This window comes from Mercenaria mercenaria, chromosome 16, assembly GCF_021730395.1.
Source record: "Mercenaria mercenaria strain notata chromosome 16, MADL_Memer_1, whole genome shotgun sequence".
NCBI lineage: Eukaryota > Metazoa > Mollusca > Bivalvia > Venerida > Veneridae > Mercenaria > Mercenaria mercenaria.
In genome coordinates, this window is record NC_069376.1 from 54,970,954 (window position 1) to 54,998,040 (window position 27,087).

The 27,087-nt window shown below is 34.4% G+C and overlaps 2 protein-coding genes across 3 annotated transcripts; both read right to left on the reverse strand.

Moving 5' to 3' along the window:
- Positions 1 to 10: 10 nt before the first annotated feature.
- Positions 11 to 11,270, reverse strand: LOC123541376 (peroxidasin homolog pxn-1-like). Of its 2 annotated transcripts, XM_053527131.1 has the most exons (8): positions 11,172 to 11,270; positions 8,905 to 9,021; positions 7,762 to 7,899; positions 6,820 to 6,909; positions 5,666 to 5,870; positions 4,737 to 4,922; positions 2,174 to 2,416; positions 11 to 224 (listed from the first exon to the last, which is right to left on the reverse strand). In XM_053527131.1, the coding sequence occupies exons 1-8, from the start codon at positions 11,209 to 11,211 to the stop codon at positions 26 to 28; spliced, it is 1,218 nt and encodes a 405-aa protein (XP_053383106.1). In that variant the 5' UTR covers positions 11,212 to 11,270; the 3' UTR covers positions 11 to 25. The 2 variants fall into 2 exon arrangements, with proteins under 2 accessions (XP_053383106.1, XP_053383107.1); XM_053527132.1 differs by lacking the exon at positions 2,174 to 2,416.
- On the reverse strand, positions 11,261 to 26,716 carry LOC128549342 (thyroid peroxidase-like). The gene is made up of 7 exons (XM_053525949.1): positions 26,565 to 26,716; positions 16,332 to 16,515; positions 15,788 to 15,911; positions 14,851 to 15,059; positions 13,943 to 14,128; positions 12,805 to 12,835; positions 11,261 to 11,294 (listed from the first exon to the last, which is right to left on the reverse strand). The coding sequence occupies exons 1-7, from the start codon at positions 26,574 to 26,576 to the stop codon at positions 11,261 to 11,263; spliced, it is 780 nt and encodes a 259-aa protein (XP_053381924.1). The 5' UTR covers positions 26,577 to 26,716.
- Between the last annotated feature and the right edge of the window lie 371 nt (positions 26,717 to 27,087).

The window sequence follows — 27,087 nt, forward strand, 5'->3', positions numbered from 1 at the left end:
TTTGAAAACTCAGACATGTTAATTTTTACAAACACGGACAAAAACAAGTTAGGTCCCTACTTTTCTTGAAGCCCGCATCTTTGTTCTGATACCAAAATCGGTCACCGAACTTCAGTCGTTTAAATTGTTCACCAATCAAGCACTCAAACGTTGGACCAAGACTCCCACCTTTGACACTTTTCTCAGATATGCCTCCCGTGAACAGGTCAATATCACGTGGCGAACTACAAAAACAAAATATATTTAAGACCTGACCTAAATGCGATAGAATCCACTTCCTGTATAATTCAATCAATTATTCAAGCACATAGATCTATTTGTGTAAACAAATTTATTTAATAAATTAGCTTCTTAATCATTAGCGTGCAAATTTTCTTAAATTGAACTGGTCTATCCTTCAATTCAAAGGGATGTCTTTTGATTTAAAAATCTACTGACTCAATAGCGAAAAGAGTAGACCAAGATGATCTTGCTCTGCACAGGTCGCAAAGGCAAAAACACTTACTGCCAGCCGGTTAAAGGTTAAACCCTAGAATATAGAGTTCTTTCCTAATTTTATCTAAAAATAGACAACAACAGTAAGTTTAGCATTAAACAAATACATTTTAGAACTGATAGACTCTGAATTTTTGACTAAAAGTGATTTAAAAACGAATGCATAAGCTTACAATAATATTTTACAGTGATTGCATTCCTTTTAAAAAGTGGCATTTCAACAGTATTGTCTAAACAATGCATTGTTGCCTGTTGCAAAACGGTGTTAACCACAAGTTGTATTATGCTGTATGCTAGCTTAAACGGCAGGTAACAAGTTTATTTATATGCTATATTGTACGGACTGTTAAACCTCGCTGACAAAATAATCACAGGAGAGAGAGAGAGAGAGAGAGAGAGTGGGCCAGATGGGAAGGTATTGGCAGATAGAATGGAATGTTACACAATTTTATGAGAGTTTATCAGTTTAGATCGCACTTCAGCGAGAAAAAGTCGCATGTTGTAAATTGTGTTATAAAATGTGTCAGAGTGAATTGGCGGCTTGATCTGTGAAGGAAAGATTTACTTGATCGAGATTGGTGGCGTACATTTCATTGTACATAATTGTTGATTTGCCCGGCGAATAGTTTGGTTGTTTGTTTGAATAATTGTGGATTTGTTTTGGAATTGATATTTTGGTTGTTGGGGGTTGGAATTATCATTTTTTGTGAATTCAAAGTTTATGATTTGGCTTGTTGTTTGGATTTGTGCGTTGATAGGTTGTTTTGAGTTTTAGAGGTGTATAAATTGATTATCTGCAGTTTGGTTGAGTATTGTTTCGAATATATCTTCTGCTCTGAGATTTGCAGATTGATTGTTTGGTTTTGATATGTTTTGGTTAAACTTTTGCTGGCCGAGTGATAAAGCTTTAAGAAAAGCGGTGCAAATTTAGTTATGTTAATGGAGAGAGCGTTTGTTGTGTGTTGATTAAGGTGTAAATAGTACGCCACCATTCTTAAGTATATAATGTATATACAGTGAAAATATATATAAAAAAACTATAAGAAATTCACACACGTAAATGAATAGGGAAACAATTAAGTGCTAGATTAGCCATAGTCCAGCGTAGCACACTACCTCCATAACCGGTGGTAACGCCTTGTACCGACCACCAAGACTGTAATTTTCAGAGATTTTACTAATTGTCTAAGTCCGTCACTGAAGTATGCAGTTCTTCCTTAACTTTAGAAAATTAAAAAAGCCGTCTGACCGCTTTAAAGTTAAACTTTACTATAATACAGTCTTACTTCAGTTATATTTTCTTTTATCTAAGGATATTATGAAGCAGAACCATATTTTTATATTTATTTCAGCACGACAAACAGGTTAAAAGTCTGAGGAATATATGGTGAATTATGTAATACATGGCGTGTAACCAGTTCAAGGTATTTGAATATGCTACAACATCGTTCTGCGAAAAACATTTTGGTCTAAATATGTCTTTGATATAACAAAATAGATGGGATAATTGGTTACCTTTTACGCTCAAGCGGCAGGTCAAGGTGATTTAGTACCGCAAACAAAGAGGATACACGTACGGTGTAGTAAATTAGGAAAGAGAAGACATCTTGTGAATAATAACCAATTAAGATATTTTGGAATAACCGTTACAACGTTCTGTGATAATCACAAGGCATACCTATAGCCAGCCTTTTTCAGTTGCCGTCTTATTCCGTACGTGTGGTCAGTAAGTCCAGAATCACCGTAGTCATCTTCGTCCCACTTTTCATCGACAGTCTTTAAATTGCAGAACTCCCTGTACTTATTATAGGATGGAAGGCCATGATCACGCCCTCTTTGTATGTTCAATGCACAAAGGTCAAATGCTATATTCCTGGCTTCATCCAAGAATAAGCGGCTTCTTGCTGGTTCTTCTACTATACTGAAAACAGAATTTTGTGATAAATATAAAAATGAAAAGACATTAAAGTCTGTTTAAGATTTAGCCCGGATCGAACATAATGACAAATGCTGTGTCATGTGAATGTCAAATAAACAAACACTTTGAGATGATATCAATGCATTTTGTTAAATGAAAATCCTAGCTGAAATAATTATCGTACAAGATTTTATAGCACCCTTTGCATGATTAACTCGCTCAAATGCGCTTTACATAGCGCTAAGGCAGCCGCACAAAGCGCAAAATTACTACTAAAGACACAGAAAGATCTGACCAGAGGTACAGAAAGCCTCCAGAACAGAGGGAGAGAAGTCCCTATGGAATCAGGCATGTCCGGCTGCCTTAGCCTAGCAATTTGCGACTACAAAGTCTGGTTCTTTAACGTGCTCGGTGTATGGTCTCAAAGTATACTTACATATGCTTAGTAATCTCAAATCCATTATAAATTTATCTTCACATGCGGTAATGTAATATATACCACGAGTTGAAACAAAACCATAATGAAATTGCTTCCTCGTGCCCTTAAATGTTAGGCTCTTCGTGCTCTAACTTCAGACAAGTTGTTGAGTACTTTAGATTTTCCTTATATTTATGCTTTATTTAATATGATCTGGTATTTATTCGCTAAAGTCTGGGCCTTTTCAGCGGGGATTTGAAAATAGGGTAAATGCGAGGTACGCATGCCCAAAATGGGTTTAAACCCCCAGTTTTCTTTAAATAGGTCTGTCCGCCTTGTATTTTGTATTGCGTATGTTGTCTTGTTTGTTGTTAGCATTTTTCCTCCTTCTCCTCATTCCCTTTTTAGTTTCAATCCCTTCCCCTTGCAGTTGCGCTCCCTTGTTTTGACATCCCCTCTCCCTTTACTATGAGTACGTTTTCGTGCCACTCCCCCCTTTATTTTGGCTGCCGGAATCCTAAAGCCGTACACGATTGTTTTTTCCTTCTTATTTTTTGTTCGTTTGTGTGCTTGTGTGTCTTAGGCGGTGCTCTACAGTGTTATTGTATCTTGCTTGTCTGTTTATCTATGTTAGTAAGCTGGGTTTGGCTGTGCGTGTTTATCTTTAGTACATGTATTTCTGCACTATTCTGGCTGACATTGTTAGGTAACTGTGATTAAGAAACGTAGCATTCCCTTTGTATACGCATCCTTGTTTTACTTTCCCCTTCAACTTCCCCGCCCTTTATGCCCCTTAACTCTTCTTACCCCTCTTTCTATATTTTTCATATAGTTTAAATGTGCGTTTTGTGTTGGATTTTAGAAGCAACCCGCCTGTAAAATTTTACCGTGACTGTTTTTTTTTTTTTTGTTATGGGCCGAGTATACTGTGTAAATGCGTAGCTGTGGTTTGGTGCTCTGTTCTTCCGAGAAATCTACCCTTACCTATTACCTATCTTTTGCACTGGTCCTATTTTCTAAGACTCAATACTCACGCTTGAAATGACACTATGTATATGTCATTATATTAGCTGAGATCTTTCTATATTTTATTTTGTCAACAGCACTACCTTGAATAAAAGCACTGCGGCAGGCTTGCTTATTACTTATAAAATGATTATATATTTCTACGAAATGCCGTTGATATTATTAGGTATTCTCTTATTCAGAGATATTTGGACTGACCATGACTTGCTAGTAACATATTGGTAGCCATTACACGGCTTCTTATTTAACGCATGTTTTTATAGTGTATCAATATTACGAAGGATTGCCAGAATCTCATAATCCTTAAAATCCTTGATTTAAGATACCGTTGCACTGATACTGACTTTACCGATTTAGAAAGTCACACTGTAGAAGAAACGAGGTAATCTTTGTAAAAAATGAATAACGACTAAAATGTATGAGGCCACCACCGAAGAAACAGTTATAATGAGTATATTTTTGGGAAGATAAATATTTTGCATTCGACAACTTAATATCAGACATAAAGCCTTAAATAATATCAGCACTCAGAGACAACGAGGATAACGAATTACCCTACAACACCTAAGTTAACAAGAGCATTCAGAATTGCATCCATGGCCTAGTGGTTGCTTATTTCATATCACTTGCGTTTTATCGATGTAGGTTCGGATCTCACTCGGGGCGTCGAATTCGTCATGTGAGGGAGCCATCCAGATGACTTAAGGAAGGTCGGCGGTTCTACCCGAGGTGTCTGCCCATGCCGAAATAATACATCTCGGCCCTGTGGTCTTCCTCCACCATCAAAGCTGGAAGTTGCCATTTGATCTATTGTAATTTTGTCGATGCGACGTTACAACCAACAAAAAATTCAAAACACAAATCTGAAAAGTGAGGTACTTGTCAATGTCGGGGGACCGGCGACCGGATAATGCGTAGGCAATCCTTGCAAAACCATCCTCAGCATAAGTCATGTTAGGATTGAAGTAAACTTCTTCTGTGTCCAGAGAAAAATCTGGCGGTATATTTTGTGTAAGATCTTGACTAAATAGCTTCATTTGTTGTGGTATCCAAGAATGTCCAACACTGTAAAATAACAATAGAAACAGCTGAATTCAAAATATTAATAAAATATTCAAAGCAAAAGATATCAAATCAGTGTCGTTATGAGTTGGAATATATAATCGAGTTAATGTATCTGTATCATTAAAAACAAAAACAAAACATTCCTTAGGCCCGTTGTAGTGGCTTTGATGGGTTTTCTTTCTTATTTAATCAAGTAAGTTCAGCTATGACATGTTAAGCAAACTCTTCGATACTTTTGATGAACTGTCATTTATTCAATTCAAAGTGCATGCCTCAAAATTAATGACGCTTTTATTAAGTGTCTCATTGTTATACTTTTCTGTATAAAAAATGAAACGTAGGCATACATATTTACCGATAACAACGTGTACACTTTATTTCAAATGAATGGAATTATTTGTGACGATATACCTGACGATGTGTTTCTTTTAATAAAGTCAATATTTTCATTTTAAACTTGGTACGTCATTTTTATAAATGCTCATGTAACAATAAGGCTTTCAATCCTTGCCAGTTCTTAGCGAAAGTAATGCAGTGTCATACCTACAGAAATAATTAAATTCTAAAATACATTATATCACAAAATTATACGTCTGATTGACTATAATCTATTCAAAATAACTTTTCAGCATGTGTTTTTTTTTCTATAACCTAATTAAATCATTAGACCTACGCACAAATATTAGAAATTATACGAGTTTATTCCATATTATTCGATACATAGTCTCACACAAATATTTTACCGGTAGGCTATGCCGAAGGAATTAATTAGGGAGGGATTTGTCTCTGGTTCATATTGGTATTTAACTGTGCTACGAAGTTTGTACTTCTGCAATCCCTTTTTTGAGAAAATTGCTGGAAGAAACTCGTCATAAACAATCTTCTGCATGATCGCGATCAGTAATCTTCTTGTCTCTTGGAAGACTGTTTCATCGTCGTCGTAGTAATCTGACAATCGGAAAAGTGAATAAATTAGTATCGGTCACAAACACTTTGATACGCATTTATTTCAGGAATACTGCTGAAACTCGCACGCAATCTCGAATTCTAAGAAATAAAGCGTTTTAATTTGAGACCTTCAATGATATTTTGTGTCTTCTAGGAGGTTTTTATGATAAACATGTTCGAAATATCGGGTTTTGATTATTTATATGTGTGCGCGTGTGTGTATGTGTGTCTGTGTGTCACAGTGTTCGGGTTTAACGTCTTTTTCAACATTTTTTTTTTCAGTCATAAACGACAGAGTCTACTTGTAGCAGTGAGCACAATGCTTAACTTTATAGTGCTGCCTCACTGGAATACCACGCCGTAGACACGTTACATGTTACCCCACCCAGTCACATTTTACTGACAGATGGCTGATTATATTTTTGTGGTTAATATATACGAGCGACTATAGTAAAAACTAATGTCTACTTATAAAGTGGTCAAGCAATGAAATTTTACAATTTAAATAAAATCTCAATTTCAAGCCCATTTAGAATCCATGTTTTTATGTTACTGAAATGTTTTTCTGAGTATAAAAAGCAACTGCACTGGCAAAATCAATAGGAAAATCAAGGTTCACGCAGACACATAGCCATACCAGCTAAGGTACTAATAATATTATAGTTCTGGAGTATTCGACAAATTTTGAAATTTGAAAGGTTAATGAATGTTTTTCATGATATTTTGTTATGTCAATTTTAATTTTTTTGTCACTCATACAGGTTTTGTCATCGAACAGCCCATGCATATATAAAGATTGAGAGTGATGAAAGTTCCGTGCAAACATATTTCAAACATTTTCGAAAAACTCGGGTAAACATAAAATCCGACATTCTTGTCGTTAGCTATTTGGAGAGAACTATTTGAAACCACATTGATTGCGATATAGATCAATAGTATTACACTATACCTTTCAGTTCTTCTGCAATCCTATTATGTTCCAGTACGAAGAGAAAATGGATCGTCGTCAGTGTTGGAACCTCGTTCACTCTTAAGTCCCCTGAAAATACCTATATATTCATATTCAAGTTCCCTTTCCTTCTACGACATGTTTATATTTTTTATCAACTGATCTAATTCATATGTAGAGCGGTCATTAAGAGCCTCGGTGCCGCCTTACAGTGTTTCAGTTTTGTTTTATTATCATTTTGGTTTATATTTTATCATAAAGCTATTCAATGTTATTTCAGTGCTTTGAATGTTTCATCTGTCACAAGTTCTCATGGACAAACACTGTTTTCTTGACTGTCTTACAGCTTCTGTAATGACTTCCATTCTGTATCTGATTGCCCTGTATCTACACTTACCTATCGGTAGGAGATGAGAGGGGCGAGGGTTGTGAGAGTGGGGCCTCCCTGGCCAGGTGGATAAAGTAGCTGACATTGAGTTACTTGCCCACACCTACGTGAGTTCGAGCCTCATTCGGGGCGTTGAATCTTTCATGTGAGAAAGGGAAAGACAACTGATGTGCTGTAGTTTATAAATAAATACGTAATGCCACTATAGGTATGGATCGAAATAACTGACTCTTTGTTGAGCGGACACAGAATAGAGTCTCGTTATCAGCTGAACCTTTGAGCTAGTTATTTCATTCGGGACAGCTACCCTGTGATATTTTTTCATAATCTCCTGTTCTATTATTAGCATACAAAAAACTGTTGGTCCATGATACAAGACATTCAATGTTTGCACTGTGAATAATTTCTAAATTAAAGTACGTACTGTGGCGGGCAGAGGTACTGACTTGAAGCATTCAATACAAGAAAATGGATAAAAATAAAATTTACCTACATATGAATTCACTTAATGCAAAAGAGTTATGTTAAACATCAGTATTTACATAATGTGTTACCTGCAAATGCGCATTTCTGGTTAGGCTCGGTCGGCGTGCAACTATCTGCTAAATCTTCTGCATCTTCTGGAACTTCTGGAATTCGCTCCTCATTAAACTGATTTCTATCGACCGCTGTCTTCAGTAAGAACGTTTTATCTGAAACAAATCAACAAAACTGTTCGTTATTATTAAGGCTCGAATGATATCTTAGTTGTTAGCGTTCTTCGAAACATTTAAAGAAATTGCAGAACATTTACTTGATATAGATATATGCCAGGATTGCTTCAAATGACAGACAATTGTCGTAAGTTATATGTTCATTTGATTACGTAATAAAACAAAAGTTAAACATTTAAACACATGATAAGATCATCACAAGAAAGCTGACGTAAACGGCTTGTTCTATTTTTTTAACTATACTTCGTGCCATAATCGTTTGCCAAATAAAAAGTAAACGTGTTTCAGTCTCTAAAAATGTTAGGTATATCTGACAATTTCCATGTAGTGGATAGACTTTTCTGAAATTTTGCAATTTTTTTTTGTTAACTTTGAAAAATTAATTAAAGATAACTTATATAAATATACACCATGACTTTTATTTCACAGTAAGTACATGTTCTTACTTTCAGTTTTACAAATGTATGACTACCAAACTATATAGTTTTCTTTCAATCTTTTTTTAAAATTTAATGTTAACTTCCTATAAGTCGCTAATTGAATTGATCTCATTTGTCAATTTTAAGAAACATTAAAGTTAAAATAATAAGCTAACTAAACTACTTTTCCGTCATTCTCTTAAGTTTCAAATGCTCGGCTGTACATTTAAAAAACATATTTCCTTGAAGAAATTTATACACAGATTGTATTCGGAATGAATTTCTCGATCGAGAATATTGCAAATCATGATCAGCACTGTTCACGATTCAGTCAGTGTATTTTATATTTTCTTGGCAAGCACCACTTTTAACAGTAAATTGCGCTGTCCAAATCAAAAGACTGACAAGGTCATAATAGAAATTTAGCATGGTAAGGGTTATGATGATAGATACCGCACTGCCCTACCCACTCAAAACTACAGAAGAAGCTGCGAGATGCGCCCTTAAGAAACTCAAAATTTTAAAAACCATATTTAAGAGTGCATTGTCATCACACAATTCTTACCGTTCTGGCGGCGTAAAGCTTTTTGTGTCGAATCCGACGATCCATACACATTAGAGGCGTCGATAAAAGAAGTTATAGCATTTATCTGTTGCCTCTGTGGTACCCCATTGGACTGCGCTAAGAAAGGTGGAAACATTGTTAATTAAAACATAAAAACGTTGTCAAAGAACAAAATCCTCAAACAAATGTCATATGTAACAGGTTTCCAACAAACTTCGGTTAAAATCCAACTCTCACTAACTCTGTTCTGTACGTGCTTCCGGAGAATAGGTACGATTATCAAAACATGTATAAACTTTGAATAATCGAAGTTAAGTTATCTGTTTAAAAAAATATAAAAAAAATGATGTAGGATCAAGAACGCTTTTTATACAGTTAAGAATTGTATTCAAAAACCCTTAAAGGGAATTCCTATAGTTTTTTATGCGCATCTTTCTGCGAAGCCGACACTTTCTATGGAAAACTGAACTGAAGTCAACATTTGTTGAAACATGTTACAGACAATCTTAAATATGAGGAATTTTGAATGAAATAACATTTTTGATAAGTTATATCAGTAATCAAATGTTGACATTGGTTTATGTTGTATTGACAAGTATCATGCCTGACAGGTATCTTGCTATTTTTGTTGTTGTGTTTTCACATCGCATTTTAGTACAAGGACAGTGTTGTTCATATAATGTAAGACAATTGACTTAGTACTAATAAGACAATATCACCTTTCAGATTATTTAGTATTCAATTATAGAAAGAATTAAGAATTTTTAAAACTTTTTTTTAACTTTTAGCAGACTTACATGTAATCAGTTTGGCCAGGTTCGCGCCATTTCCGTCCGAACAGATGTTGTATTCTAGCGGTCTTAACATAAAATTTAGCCTGGTGACCCATACATTTTTAGCCATTTTTATGCTCACAATATAATTATCTATACACATGAAGAAAAAGAAAAAATTCTATGAAAGAGTTTTTTCAAAATTAAAAAAAAAATTATTCTTCACTATGGGTATTTTTCATTGAAAAAGTTCACAAAAGTAAATATGTAACAATATTTTTTTTCCTTTGTACCCATTATTGTAAGGATAGAGTATTACAAATATGACTATTATATCGAATAAGTAAATAATAAAATCTGTAAAAAGAAAAAACCGTATTGTGCTGCCTGGATGTATATTTTGTTTAGTATTTATAAAAAAGCAGAAAATTATGAAAATGTTCAAAAATCGCTGGCAGTTTCAGCAACAGTGGGTGTGTTCAAAACAATTTTTCACTAAAAAAAGCCTGGTGACCTATTGTTTTTATTTGTTCATTGTTTTCAGCACAAATTTTCCTATCATATATGTGAATTTAAAAAAAAATCTATGAAAGGAAAAAAACTATAGGAATTCTCTTTAACTTGATATCAATGCCATCATTTCAACGTCTTGACTACCCTCAATTTTATACTAATGCCTCGATTGTATCGTCTCGGCTAATCTTAACTTCATATCCATGCCATTACTTTAGCGAAAATTAAACCTCCGCGAATATAAGCTGCTTTACAGTTAACCGTCTCGTCTAGCCTTAACTTCATAAACATGTGGAAATTGTATCCTCACGACCACCCTTAACTATATAACCATGCCATGATCTTATTGTTCGACTAACCTTTTCTTTATAACTATGTCTTGACTTTATCGTCTTTACTATCCTTTATTTTATAACCATGACATGATTATATCGTCTCGACTACCTTTGACTTCATAACCATGTCACGACCTTATTATCTCGAATACTCTAAATTTCATAACCATGTCACGATGTTTTCGTATCGATTGTCCTTAACTTCATACCCATGCCACAATTTTATCTTCCTGACTACCCTGGACTTCATAACTATGGCATGACTTTATCATCCCGACAACCCTAAACTACATAACACTGTCACGATTTTATCGTCTCGACTGCCCTTGACTTAATAACTATGCCACTACTTTATAGTATTTATAGTCTAGAAAACCCCTTAACTTCATAACCATGTCACAATTTTATCGTCTAAACTCTCTTTAACATCATACCCTTGTCATTATTTTATCTTCTCGGCTTGCCTTAAGGTCAGTATTGTAGTAGTAATTCGAATCAATTCCATTTTCTTTAGATATCTCTACCGGAATTTCTTTACCCAAAATAACTTTGGGACAGTTGTGTCACATCTATTGACCTATAGAATTCCGGACACTTTCAGGAGACAATGTAATGATAGATATTGTAAAAAGTGTTAAATGTATACCATCTGGACAGAAAAGTGCTGCTGATCGCTTGACTTCCATACAATAACCAGGTGTAAATATGTCAGAAAACTTGTCGCTGCTAGTGATGTCAATGTTGAAACAAGTTGAAACAATTGTCTTGACTGCAAGAAGATATAAAACTTTTAAAACATTATTGTTTGATTCAGGACTGGGTCGTATCTCTTAATTTGGGAAGGGCAAAAAACGTGAAAAAAAAACTTATAAATAAGGTTAATGTTACAAGTGGTAAATGAGAGTTTTGGTACGTTTTTATTTTCTATTCAAAAGATAACAAGTCAGGGTAGATTCCTCGGAAGCAAAGAGTACCACACACACAGCCACGTATTTACAAAGTAGTCAACAACAAGATTTCCATATCATTTGTTCATTTAAACTTGGAAGGGCTTTGCGCATCATACAAGTGAGATATTTTGACAGGAGGTATTTCTATAATTTGATTTTCCTTTCTATCTAATGAAGTCCTTCAAAGTCAAATTTAGCATACATATGAATTGATAAACATACTTTGCCTAAGAATGATATAAATTGAGATCTATTTTAAAATGTTTATTGAAGATTTGCATTTACAGCCATATTTTACTGTAATTCACTAGAAATGCAAGTGTGCTCAGTGGTAATTTTGGTCACGATCATTGTCTGTAGGCATGATCGAAGAGATAAATTATGCATTTACATGATTATGTATGTAATATGTGGTAATATATGACAAACAAAATATTTCAGTGCTGGATTATAAATCTAACAAGAGAACGCACCGCTAGAGGAAAATCTTCATTTTTTTTCAATGAGAGCCCCCAAAACCCTAATCGGCCGGGAGATGTACGCCCCTTCCTGACTTACCCAACCTAGCATCATCTCTGCCTGATTCCTGGCTTTGCTGCTAATATCTGGCGCACCGTTCAAAGTCATCTATGTACGCCCCTCTTGCAGCGTACACGTACACGAATAAAGACTAATGTCAAAAATATCACCAAAATGTAACTGAACTGATCACCTCTAACTGTTATATACGCTGTCAATTAAAAATCTCTGTACGGATCTTAACAATCGTTCTTCGGATTTATTTTTCTGTACTGTCTGATTATGGTCTTCACTGTTCGCCATTTAGTCAGTATCTTTTTTGGTAAACATTCCTTTTAACGGTTAATGGTACTGTCCAAATTGAAAGATGATCAAGTTCATTTTGGAAATCTGTGGTTAAGTAATATAGTAAAACTTGCCAAATGAGGGAAGAAAAGATATGGTCCCTTAACACAAATGGCATCTTTATGTCAAATTATTTGTACTTTAACCGAATAGGGACATGAAAAAGGCGGATACTTATTGTAAGTGGTCTGTTAATGGACATGGGTTCTTGTATTGCTAAAAAAATCCGAAATTCACGGTAAAAGATTCAATCATATCTACATTTAGTATCTTCTGCCACACATATTTTTGTATAAATCAATATCATAACAGTGTCGTTATTCAAACACAATTTCATTTTTTTCCAATAATGCTAGTTACGACAACTGATTAGATATGATCGCAGAAGCAGTGACATGAAAAATACCATTCAAAACAAATATTCAAAGTTATTTATATTCCAAAACAGGATAAACATATACTTACTTATCGTCACTTTTGCAACAATCAATATCTTCTGGAAGAATAAAAAACATATAAAAGTAAACGAATAAATGCACACGTATAATGTTCTTCCGAAGCTGAGATTCAGGAATGGAAATTCATGAGCTGATGCAACATTGACAAACCCGACAAATGCATCTAAATATATCATATACGTACCTAGATTCCTTTGCGTACATCACTTCAACATTGATTCTGTTCTTTTACAGAACAAAGCTTTATTTAAGGTTGTATATCGGATGAATTGTGTTTATATTTCTCACTGAGTGGACCATATGTCCATTTCTTGCATACCAGACGGGGATTTCCGGTATTTTTACCGGTGCTGGAAAAATCCATCTTACAACCCGGGGTGTAAGATGACTCTCGTGCTTTGAATGACGTATTACGAACTACATATATGTAGGAGATTTATGTAGTTATTTATATTTTATTTCGAAAAACGGAATAAAAATCCAATACATTGACAGTTCCTCTTTGTTCCTGATAGTATATTTCTCGATTCAAAGCACGTTATTTTATCAAAAATTCATAACGTTACTGATAAAACAAAATCGGAACTAAACATTGTTATTTGTCTTTGAAACGCCATGACGTCTTTCCTGTTTACGGGCGTTGATTTCCCGCGCTTTGTTTAAATACGCTGCTATAAGAAATAGTTCTAAAATGAAAGCCGTTCGACTGATTTCATTTTTATAATTATATCTTGATATCGGTATGCAAGAAAAAGATTCTGTCACTGGTTATAGGTGCAGATGAGAATATCCGGCTCTCGGGTAACTGTTTAGGCGGTAACTCGGTAGGAACCTCGTTACCGCCTAAACAGTTACCCTCGAGCCCGGAAATTCCCATCTGCACCTATAACCAGTGAAAGAATCTTATAATATATAACAGATAACCAAAACATGCAGTTAATTAGCCTACTATCAACTTACCGAAAAACTGTTCATTTATAACTCCTTAATAGTTCCGCTTCAAACGTTGAATTAAAAACTTAGTTAACATTAAAGAAATACAGTAAACAATAGTAATATTTGTCCAGCAAGTTGCATTTGTGAAATAGCGGATACGGATTTTTTCCGCTATAATTGTCTTTAAGATTATTTTCAATGTCACTTACCACTCTCAGGAGTCAAAGCAATATCGTGGTCTAGAAACTGACCAAACGCAAATAAAAGAAGTGTGTTTGTCCTGCTTAAAGACTCTAAAGGACTCGGGTTAGCATGAACAGCATTGCTGATAAATCTGGGATTCGGAAGTGGTTTACCATCAATGCCTGTTGTTCGAGGATCCCCTGGTAGACTGTCTGCAATATATATATGTTTAAACATATAAGACATTGCAGTTTTATTTGATTGCAATACTATTATCTTTTATAATCTTATAAACGGAATACAAACTTTCGGTGTATACCAGTATTATGTAAAACATAGGTCCAACATTCAAAGCATTGACCTAAAATTGAAACTAAAGCAATCATTCTGTAACGTATTTATACTTGGATCTATCAGTTCATGTTTCGGCCGTGACTTCTTTATCGGAATATATTTTAAAGCAAAGTGCAGCATTTTAAACTGATTTTCCGTTGATTCCTTTTCACTGCTTTCGTTGTCATACATATTAATGTTGGAAATAACTTTTGTATCATATCATTTATTTCAATACACAAAGGTTTGTTTTGTCTTAAATACAGTAGAGACTAAGTGACTGGCTGTGACTAAAATCAGAGCTGTTGCGCCCGTGATATACTATAGACTCCGGTATATACCGGATTAACTAAATTTGAAAGAAAAATATCTTAAATGTATATATATTTTGTAACCATGGTGATACAACCCTTAACCTTTAGTCAGTTTATTATGCATATTATACACTAAATCCGTGCAAACATGCCAACAATTGCGTAATTTTGCCGTGCGCTCCTACTGATAATATTTCCAGGCATGCATAGAACGGCTGCACCAGCTCTGTAAAGAGAAACATCGATAAGTGATCAGTCTTCTCTATATACTGCAAAGGTGTTCTTACCGTAATCACTTTTCAGAATTCTTTCTTGAATCGTTCCTGTCATCCCCCACCGGGGATTGTCTTTATTGTTGCAAGACCCATTAATTGTTCTATATTTGCTGTAGAAGTCACATGTTCCCGGGTCAGGTAGGTCACAATTCATACCTTCAGCACGACTAAAAATACTTATAGCTTCTCTTGTCTGGAGATCTTCTGGACTAAATCCACCTCTATTGTAGAAAGATACGACATGATCAAAGATATATTTTATGAAAATGACTCAGCAGTGTACATATTGCATGCTTGCAAGTGTGGATTAGTGTTTTATCATATTTGGATTTATTTTATCACAAACATATCATAAACACAGTTTGATTATTTCTAGCTTGGCTAATTCTTTGATCTGAAATGTCACAGCGGTAAAAGCAATTCGGTTTATTACATTTCATTTCATGCAATATATACCTTGCCACAAGAAGATTCACTGAATATACTAAACCAGTTGTGAAATGTTCTATTTGGTTTATTCACTTTTTCTTTATAAAGGAATTCAGCTGAAGCCGGTGCTAGGAGTGTGAAGAATGTTGCACAATTCAAAAACAAGCTCGATTAAACAGAGCCAGTCATAAATTTGCTTGATTCGTATCAATAAATATAAAGAGTTTTCATAGAGATTTTTGTTCTCAAATTTGTGTTCTGTACTTCTAAAAACCCCATCTAACGTTTGCCATATGTGTAAGTTATTTAAGAATTCGCAGTACCATTACTGCTTCATTAAGCTTTATTCACTCTGTCAGCTGAATTCGCTGTGCCATTAAAGCGTTACTCTTCATTAGAGGTCAAAGGAGCGTCATTAGAAGTTACTCTTTTTTTTTCATCAGAATTTGCAGTGCATCTTAAACATGATTAAAAATTAATTACCTTTTCTGTCATTTGAGCGTCATCAAATAGTACTTACTCTTTCATCAAAATCCGCAGAGCCAAAAGTGCGTCCTTCGTTTTGCTGTAGTCTTCCGAATTACTAGAAACACGTTTCCCATGATGCAGAGATAGCGGACATCGGTAAGATTTATCGCTGTTCACTGAAGACGTATGGTTAAAATATTAAAGGAATGAATGCCATATTTTTTTTTGTTTTACACACTTGTAAAACCCGAAACCGGAGTATACATATCCACCGGAAGGCCGTTATTTGTAGATATGTGTACGAGGTTTCGGGTTTTACAAGTGTGTAAAACAAAAACAATATGACAGTTATTACTTCTGTTTCCTTTAATGAATTGTTTCAAATCTTTGCACAGGCAGTATAAATGAAAAGTGAAATAGTAATCAAATATCGGGAGCAGCACAAAGTTATCCGAATGAATTTGTTTTACACACTTGTAAAGAAAATTTGTTAGCCAATCAAATTGAAGTAAACGATCCAAAAAAGAAACAATGGTAGGTTGAACCCTAACTATATCATATTCAATTTAGCATACCAATATAGAAGCAAAACTTACACTCCCTATCTACTTTATTTATCGTTCTTTGCAAAAGATTTATTTCTTTTGCTCTCCTGAGTGCGTCTTCTACCCTCTCTACAGTGAGTGATGAGGCTTGTTGATTATCAGCAGTTCTCTCGCTGAAAGCCGCATGGCCAACACATATGGCAGTAAGTACAGCCAATGAGTAGAGCAGAAACACCTGTTAATTGACAGTAAAACATCAGTGATAACTCGGTAATATTTGGTTTTCGACTTTCTTTTCAGGGCCTTTCTTAAATATGAATACTTTGAATCAGGATTTTATAAAAGAACTTTTCTAATTTGTTGCTGTGTTTAAACATGCTCAGGGGCCTCTGTTTCGAACTTAAAAGATCAGCAAAGGACAGAAATGAAAATGTTGCATGCTTGGTTTAATTTGTATGGTAGCTGTTGGGTATATCGTCGCACCAACCCAGTTACAGGTCTTTCCAGCTTTGACTGTGGAGGAAGACCCCGTTTCCCCCTCCAAGCATTGCTTCATCATGAGCGAGCACATTTGTACAATGTAGAACCATCAATCTTCCGTTAACCAGCTGGATGGCTTCCTTACATGAAGAGTTCAACGCCCCGAATGAGGCTTGAACCCACCTCGGCGAAGGGAATGTAATTCATAGACAGCGACCTTAATTATCCGCAAACAGAGGCCTTTTCGGGTTGAGTAAGCCCGTTAATAGACGGTAGACGGTAAAGGAGATGCATACTCCCATCCGCAACCTCTAGAGGCGAGTAAAGTAGAACTTTACAGATATCAAAAATACAAAAAAAAAATTAATACAAAATAAAAAAAATAGAGACATCTACAGATGTGTTTATATGGTAGCGTACACAAAAGCCATAATACATAGAGTGCATTCCTTAAGAGAAAAATGTTCTCCGACAGGCAGGCTTACAATGTCTTACAGTATGGAAAACGGAAAACACCCAGAGATATATTATATGGACATGTTTATAAAAAGTAACGTGTTTCAGATATTGATAGGAAAACATTTCCAGTTTCTGTTTACAAAGGGAAGCAAATTTTGTAGCATTATAGAAAAGTCTGAGAGAATGGAACATAAACTATTTATTGTTTATTTTAATGAATATATTTTAAATGGACTAAATTATCTTGAAAACACTTAGAAGTATAATATATTTGAGACATGTCATGAGAAAAACCAACGTTATGGCTTTGCGACCAGCATGCATCCGCGCAGTCTGGTCAGGAATCAAGCTGTTCGCTTTCAAAGCCTATTGCAATTAGAAGAGAAACCGTTAGCGAACAGCATGGATCCTGACCAGACTGTGTGGTTCTGTTGTTGTTTTTGGTGCTCTGTGCTTCCGAGAAATCTACCCTTATCTCTTATCTTTTGTCGGAAAACATCAGGAAAAAGGACACTTTGTTGTTTAACCTTTTTTGCAATGAAATGTGAAATGAAATGTTTTCACACTTTCTTTTTATACATGTAATTCAAAATTCTTATTTTGTACATTTACAATATTCTAGAAGTTCCAAATAAACCTGACATTTAAGTCACGGTTTTATCACATATAATTTTGTGTTGTTATTTATTACAAATTGTTTTTTTTATCAGCAATCTACTTAGAAGTGACGAACATATCTTTTAAGCATATCTTTAATTGCATAAATAATTCACACCTTAAAATGATATATATCTGAATGAATCAACCATATAAAACGCAGACGTTTTAAGGTTAAACAATATCTTACAATTTTATGAAAATACTTCCCTGTTTCTTACCATCGAAAACGTGATATATAAATAGAGCAGTTGTAGCTCAAGGGTATTTACATTCATACAAATATCCCACCTTTAAAGTGGCAACGGTCGGCCTTGAAGGACCATTTACCATGCAATGTGCTACGAATTTGAAAATTCATGACAGGGCCTCGCTTTAAAACGTGTTTAGTGTATTTCAGTTTACTATAATAAACCGGGGCGTAAGGGTGTTACAGATTCCGTAACCTCTAGAAAATAGGCTCATTAATTTCACTCATCTTCTGGCTGTTGATTCTGAGTTGTCTTTGTGCAGTTTTGTATACATTTCGACTAGTTTCTTTAATCGAAAATTCGCAATAACACGGCAATTCGGAACCTCATGTATTGTTCAGTCTATATCTTGACAGAACTACGAAAACAAACCATTCCCGTTTCTGAAGTGGCTGTTTCATATTTATTTTCAATGCTCCGAAAAAAAAATTCCCATAAACTCTAGTTCCTGTTTTAAAATAAAAATGGAAAAAAAAAGTTAGTAACTGACGATGGTTGTTAACAATATCTGAAAACAATTGTTTCGATATCCGGGTAGAGATAGAATGACATGGTATTTTGTATAGAAATATATGAAAATAGATTTTATCTTTTAACTATGAATAGATGAAACGCGTAATGCATCCTGTTTCGCCGTATTCTTTAATTTCAATTTAAGTTTATTTTTAAGAACATGCATTGACTATTCATTGTAATTCAGACGGAAATAATTTTTTTTTATTCATTTGCGTAGTTGCTGATTCATTTTTGCTCATATCAAAGCAGATGTATTTTAATTCAGAACCAAAATACTGATGCAAGAAAAATACCTTAAACGTTGTTTGTTCACAAGCCTTTATTCCACTGTACAAAAACAAACTGATTGGGTAAGCTTTTCCTTATTGTATTTTCCTTAAATAGCAATAAAAATGTTACTGTTTAGTTTTAAGCACACTAATAATGTTTTGACCGCCGGTCGTCCTACTCTTGTTTTTCCTGCTTATGTATGTATGTGGGGGCGCGCGCGTGTGTGTGTGAGCGCGTGTGCGTGCGCGCGTGTGTACGTATGTGTATATGTGTGAGTATTTGTGCGTGGTTGTTATGGGCGGTGCCCCACAGTGCTTTTTTTCTTATATTTCGGTTCGTTTATTTGTATATATATTGTGTGTGTGTGTGTGTGTGTGCGTGCGTGTGTGCGTGCGTGCGTGCGTGCGTGTGCGTGTGTGTTTTGTACGTGACGCTGTGTCTGTGACGTTGTAGTAACACTTCGTTTGAGGAACGTGGCGTTCCCTCTTGAATATTTAACCTTGTTCTACCTTCCTCTTACAGACCCTTTCATCTACCGCTTAGCATCTCATCCTCATTTTTCTGTATTTTGCATATATTTTTAATGTTCTTATACTTGGATTTTTGAAGCAACTCGTCTACAATATTTTTCCGTTACAGCTTCTTTTTGTTGATGGCCTACTTTGTGATGCATGGAACTATGGCTGTTGGAAGAGTTACTAACCAAAAGAAACGGCTTCATCAATTATATAGTTAAACGTTAGCAGATGGGTTTTAAGATTCAAATATGTTTCTGTAGCATTTCACGTGTGCATATGTATACATATATCTATGTGTAGCACTAGCATAACTAGTGTGGTCTGTATGGCCCAGGAATTGTGACAATGGAGGTGCATACAGGTCAAGATTTAATTAGTTTCATATGCTACGTTGCCAATATACATTTTTATTTTATGAAGATTCATCAACATTCGGTCAATTACTTACTAAATCTTAAGAGTAAGCTCACATTAAAAAAAAGGAAAGAAAAAGAAAGGGCAGATATGTCATAGTCTCAGAATTACTTCATATTTGCACCCTTTTTAGTATTCAAGCCATATACGAAGAATTAATGGTAAAACGTTTTGAATCAGCGTTGGTTACATGTATCAAAGAAACGGGAATAGTATACTTTTGCGACAAATGGCAATATTCAATTTTCGAGAGTCAAATTTTACTTAAAGGTTGCAAACTAGTTTTGAGTTTAAAGGCAGCTTGAAATACCCATAACCTACTATAACTGGCATTTGAGGCATTGTATGGCTACTAATCACGACTGTCAAAAATCATGACCAACTTTAACTGGAATTTGAGGCATTGTATTGTTACTAATCACGACTGTGAAAAATGCTTATCAAGTTGCGATGGATACAACAACCATTTTGCAAGAAAAGGGAAATTTAAAAGTTTATTCATCATACGTTATGTTTTTTTCTTCTTTTGGAAACAGATGGTATATTTCATTCTATTTGTGCATTTTAAATGCAGTTCAAAATTACAAATAACACTGTATATCCAAATCAAGACTGAAAAAATCATGACATTTAAAAATATACAGTACATATACATATATAGCAGCTGAGAATGGCTGTTTTTGAAACTATGTCAAAAGCAATAAATGCTCCGTAAGTACAAAACTTCAAGTTTGAAGGATTTAATCCCTTGCAAGGTTTATGTTCATGTAATAACAATCTAAAAAGTTTATTAGGTTTACGTACTGTCGATGGAAACATGAACGTGTCTGTTATCAATTTACATTAACGTAAACATATAACAAAATTACTGAATTATTGGGATCTAATATTAGACAACAAAATATCCCAGCCATTTCCATCCAGCAGATATTATGGTTAATATTTCAAAATATGTAATTCCTGGACCAAGACCACATTCTTCCTTTAACAATCAAGTTAAAACAAATAATCCACAGAACAGTTTAGTCAATAGTTTGCTACATATAACTTTGAATGTACATAATTCTTTCAAACTATTAGCACAGTGACCAGACATTTAAAGGATAGCTATATTATCAAACTGTATTTTCAAATATATTTACTAATTCTTTCCAAAATTTGTCAAACTGCACAAATAAATCTTTATTTATTAAAGTAAAGACATGCTGGTAAAATAGGATATCGTGTGCCTTCTATATTTTACAATAAAACCTGTTTTTGAGATGGCAATCTTTTTGAATTCCTATAAAAATGTAGAAAATCAGTTACAATGCAGGAACTCAGATGTTCTCTTTAACCATTGGTCAGTTAGTATTTGTTGGCTTAAGTTAATATCTAACACAATATAGGTAACTTTACAAACGCACGGTTTTTCATTAAAATCGCTATTGCAGACATTTTTCAAAGAATAAATTTCATCAGTAAATATGATTTTATGACACAGCCTTAAGGGTGAAAAAGAATAGTAATATTACAACAGTCTCAGTAATTTTTAAAGATTTAAAAAAGCCATGTAAAATCAAAGTATCCATTGTAGAAATATACAATTAGATCTGCATACGCTTGTGAGTAATAAGACTTCATGTATAATTTTGCTGTAAACTGGAAAACATGTGCTTTTTTACTGACGTGTCTATTCCAAATAGGTCCAAGTGCATCTTTCTTTTTTTTCAAAATACATACAAATTTTATCAAATCTAAATATAACAAATTTCAACAATTTTTTTCTGACGTCAAAGATGGCAATTGAATCGACACAACTGTATGAATCTTCGCTGGAGTTACAATATTTCAACTAAAGCCAGGAACTGTTTTTTATCGGTAGGCGAATTATGATTAAACGTGGGTGGATCTTTTGACTGTAACGAAAAGATCGATATGTTGACATTTAGTTGGATTTTCTGATACTCCTGGAAGGCAAATCAGTTACTTTCGTAACATGCTATCATAAAATGTTAAATATAAGAATACAGTGCTATTTGTGTGCGTTTATACGGGTATGATCCACAATGGCTTGCTAATCATTCAAAAATCGCTAGCACGATTCATGGATTTGCAAGAAGTCCCAATGTGGTTTACACAAGTATAAACGCACAGAAATTACGCTGATCACCTTGCAGTAAATACTCAAAAATGCCTTCGAACTGATCAAAGTGCTGAGCTCAAACTTTGAGTTATAGACAATTTCAAAACAGACACAATTATGAAGATGCAGCTATTTCAACAGATTATCACGATTTGATTCTTTAATTAAATTTATGGTGAATTCTCTTTTAAATAGTGCAGTTATAGCAACATTATTTAAGCAGTATATTGATTTCTAGACCAAGATAATTACTAAAAGTTAATGATTCCCATCTATTGTAATTATACAATCCTCCTTACCATGAATCGTTCTTTTCAAAACTTACTATTTCCCCGAAATGTATCTCTACATTCTTGGAAATAATCAAGTAAATAATGATACAGAGGCAAAATTCTGCTGGCAGATGTTTAGGCTGAAATATAAAATCTAAATTAAAAGAAAATGTGTAGACGACATTAGTAATTATATATTTGTTGGTTATGAGTATTTATTACATATGTGTATCATAGGTTTTAAGAAATCAAGGTATTTCCGCATCTCAAATGTATTGAGATATTTGTTGTATAACTATTTCGTGCATTTTATGATTTTGATTGATGTATTTTTTCGGCAATAAATTTTGGAAACATCAGAAGGTGGCTGGAAACTTGGTTTCTTTATACTACCCCTTCGCACGACGGAGTGAAGTAGGGCTTAGTAGGTGCCTCGCAGAATAATGATCCGGAATGTATATTTATAACCGTGTGTTTTCCATGTCGAAATTAATGAACTGATACGGTTTATATGATTGAATTAAAGTGTTATACTATAATGACAATGCGGATACAAAGCCTAAATGTTAATTTGTGAATCTGTTCTTTTTTTTAGATTTAAACATGTATTCACAATAAAAAGTGCAAGTAGAGCAAGAGAAAAACAAAATTTGAACATTATTTTGATAAAAATTCTGATAAAGGAGCAACAACAGTGTACCGTCACAAAATTTGTAACGAAGTCAAAGACCAGAAAAACAGCATACTCAATTGCTATGACATTGTCCCTTCGCCCAAAGCCACTCCTGGTCAGTTTTTAGCTCACCTGTCACGAAGTGAAAAGGTGAGCTACTGTGACCGCTTGATGTCCGTCGTCCGTCATGCGTAGTGCGTCGTCCGTCGTGCGTCGTCCGTCAACAATTTCTAAAAAAAATCTTCTTCTTGAAAACCACTGGGCAGAATTGCACCAAACTTCACAGGAATGATCCTTGGGGGCCCCCTTTCAAAATTGTTCAAAGAATCGAATTCCATGCAGAATTCTGGTTGCCATGGCAACCGAAAGGAAAAGCTTTAAACGTCTTCTTTTCCTAAACCACAGGGCCTAGGGCTTTGATATTTGGTATGTAGCATCATCTAGTGGTCCTCTACCGAGATTGTTCAAATTATTTCCCCTAGGTTCAATATGGTCCCGCCCCGGGGGTCCCAAGTTTTACATAGACTTATATAGGAAAAAAGTTTAAAAATCTTCCTGTCTGAAACCACAACACTTAGACCTTTGATATTTGGTTTGTAGCATTGTCTTATGGTCCTCAACCAAAATTGTTCAAATTGTACCCCTTGGGTGAAAAGAGGCCCTGCCCTGGGGGTCCCAAATTTTATATAGACTTATATAGGAAAAAGCTTTAAAAATATTCTTGTCTGAAACCATACGACCTAGGCTTTTGATATTTGGTATGATACATGATCTAGTAGTCCTCTACCAAAATTGTTCAAATTATGCCCCTGGGGTTAAAAGCGGCCCCGCCCTGGGGTCACTTAGTTATTATGTGAGTTATATAGGAAAAATACTTAAAAATCATCTGATCATTTTTCCAAGACTGTTTAATCATAATTACCTAATGACCCGAACTTGCGACTTGACTGTGACTTTGACTTTCTTGTTTTTTTTTTGTTTGTTTTTTTAATATACAGCCTTGAAATTTTGATGACATACACAGTTTTGCAAACAAATCGTAAAACTGAATTTCATTGACCATGAATGTGACCTACTGACTTTCTTAATATTTTATCACCAGTTTGACATTTGAAACATGTAGCTCATAATACTCAGTTGAGCGGTCCAGGGTCATTATGACCCTCTTGTTTATTGCTTCCATGGAGTTTTTAGCTCTTTTTATATTTTAAATGTTACTCACTCCAGTAACCGAGTATGCCACGCTACGCTCATTACTTTCTAGTATTTTCTAGATAACAAAATAGGCATATACCACTAATTGTTTGAAAAGTAAGCAAGTTGGGGATTTGAATCATTTTTTCCGTGGTAACAGAAAGAGACATATATTGAAAAAAAAATGAAAATCAGGATTTTCTTAATTTTTGCATCCTCTTCAAGAAAAAATCGGTTTAAAGGAAATCTGTGACTATAAGTTTCCGACTTTTACTGGTGCTTACTGAGAATTGGTCTTAAACGGAAATGAATGTTAGGGTTGTACTAAAGATAAATATAAAAACTGGATAATTGGTTTGATTGAGCCTGTTCATGGAGGTTAGTAGAAATGTATGCTTCCGTCCGCGCTCTCTAGCTCTAGCCTTAAAACAGAAACTGGAGTCGCAATGTAAAATGTAGGAGAAATGCAAACTATTTTTAGTGCTTTGCATAGAAATTATAAATATTAACTCAATTTCTTATTATATATATATATCTATAAATCTGTTGTTATCAAACGTTATATTGATATATCGAAGAACGCGATTTGGATCACCCGATAGCCGTACTATTACATAATTATCTCTAGTAGTAATATCTAGTTGGTTATAATGTATTATGTTTCGCAAGAATAGCAAAAATCTGTATCTAAAAGGTAAACTGTATCTAAAGTGTATATAAAATTTAAAACTGCGTCTACAAATACAATCGCGGACTTTAGAAACGTATTATCCATATATGCCAATCGTTTATTCTTGCTTCATTCAAATGATTTGATATTCAAGATTTCTTTGCATGATTGAAATCTTATCCCATATCATGGTTTCTTGTGTGAGACTTGATGCGGGACTATTGTCACAAGTGCCCGTGTAGCACAGTACATAATTTACAACAACTTAATATCATTACATATTGAAACTAAACTCATCAACAACATAATTTTCACAAATTTCCGACTTTCATTTAATTAAAGACCTAGTCATAAACACCAATACTGACATTTTGTCTTCCCAGAAATAGGCGTTAATTAATTTTTTATGCGACATTATTTAGCACCATCTTTTTATTTCTGTCTGAAAGAGCCAGCTCTATTTTGGCGTTTGCAACGTAATACTCAACTTCACATTTTCAAGGGAAAGACTAGTCAAAGTTTATCTTTCACCCTTTGCGGTCACAGAAACAGACGTTTGATATTCTTAACCGGTGGCGTCGGCGAAAACCGAATTTCCGTATATCCGAAACTGATTCGAACATGAGCTTCTTCAGCGGTAGTCACAGACAAAGTACATATGCAGTGCGAAATTCTTCTTGTATGAAATTTTCCAATTGCATGTTTGAAATTTTTTTAAAATCCTTGAATATGTATCTAGAATGTTAATTGTATCTAAAAGTCATAAGTAAATTGTTACCTTATACAATCGATCTTATGTAAAAAACAATATTACGGACATGCGATTTTATGAAAAAAAAATGAAAAGAAAAAAAATAGGAAAACCACAGGTCACAAACACGACGGAAATGGAGATGTTGCAAGCTCAAGTGATCCTTCTCGTGGATGGTAGAGTAATGTAAGGTACCACTCAAACCATTCTGTCCCGGTTTGAGCAGATCTTATTTAAACATTGTTACAAGTACCAAAATAAAAGCGATGAAAAAATAAGCAGAACTAAACACACTGGATTTTAAACAGGTAATATCTGGTGGAGCTTGTCAGATAGTGCCAAAACGACGAAACAAAATGCAGACATCATAACCAAGAGTGGAGTGGGTTTAAATAGCGAATAACAGGTCGAAGTTGAGATGGGCTGAAACCCCTTCGGCATATATCTGCCGAGCTTGATAATATTGAAATCTAAAGACAGTTGTCTGTTATTCTATTTATCATGAACAAATAATAGTAGAATATAGTGCCAACGTCCGTGCAATTACCAAAAACTTCGACCAATCATTAACACAAAACGGTCCTCAGTAATGTTTACAATAAATTTTACTTGACTGACTTTAATTCCGATGACTAAGAAATCAGTATATTTTGCAGTTTTTTTTCAAGCTTTTCAATATTGTCATTTACAATAACAATATATATTGGAATCTTGATGCAAACAAAGTTAAACGGAGTTTTCACATATACTATATATTGATAGAACTCCCTACAGACGTGACTTTGAGTCAACGGCATGTTGACGATTCAAATGCATAACTACTTTCCTCGTTTACGTCGCATCTGATTGTCAAGTTAATTGCGGAGAAAAGTGGCTTCTGCACAAGTATTCAGGAGTTTTCGGTAGTGTGGCTTTTGACGCGATCCCTTTCATTGGGATTTTGCATCAGTAGAAAACAAAATGGAACATGAAATAACTGTTTACCGTTTTCTAGAAAGCTATATGTAACTTAATTAGAGAAATAATAGTCTAACCTCTATGTCCATGGAAAAGATACTATCCTGCCTTAATATGGAATATTTGTAAACCTGCGAAGGCTATTCCGGAATACGTGTTAACCTGCAAAGACGGAAGTTTCCACTATGATATGCACCTGTGTTATAATCATTTTGTGCATAATACATTTATTTTATAGTAAACTAATAAACGCTTGAACGAACTTCTTATTAGCCAATGCGATTTATCTCATTTCATCTGAAATAAAATGATGCAGCTAAAAGGATAATAAATACAGAGTTACCCGATATAAATATGAATAAGATATTAAATATTAAAATTAAAAGTATGTAACTCGAATTATTCTATATATAAAAGTAAAGTAAATCCGTTTCAGAAAAAATACTATCCTACAATTTCATATGCGTCGGCCAGTTTGTGAAAAGCTATACAATATGAGTTTTAGCAAATATTTAGAGTTTGCCAGCGTAACAGCTGCCCAAATATTGGCTGGAAGAGAATTCAAAAGCTTGTGAGCAGTGAATAAAACGCAATGCTTTT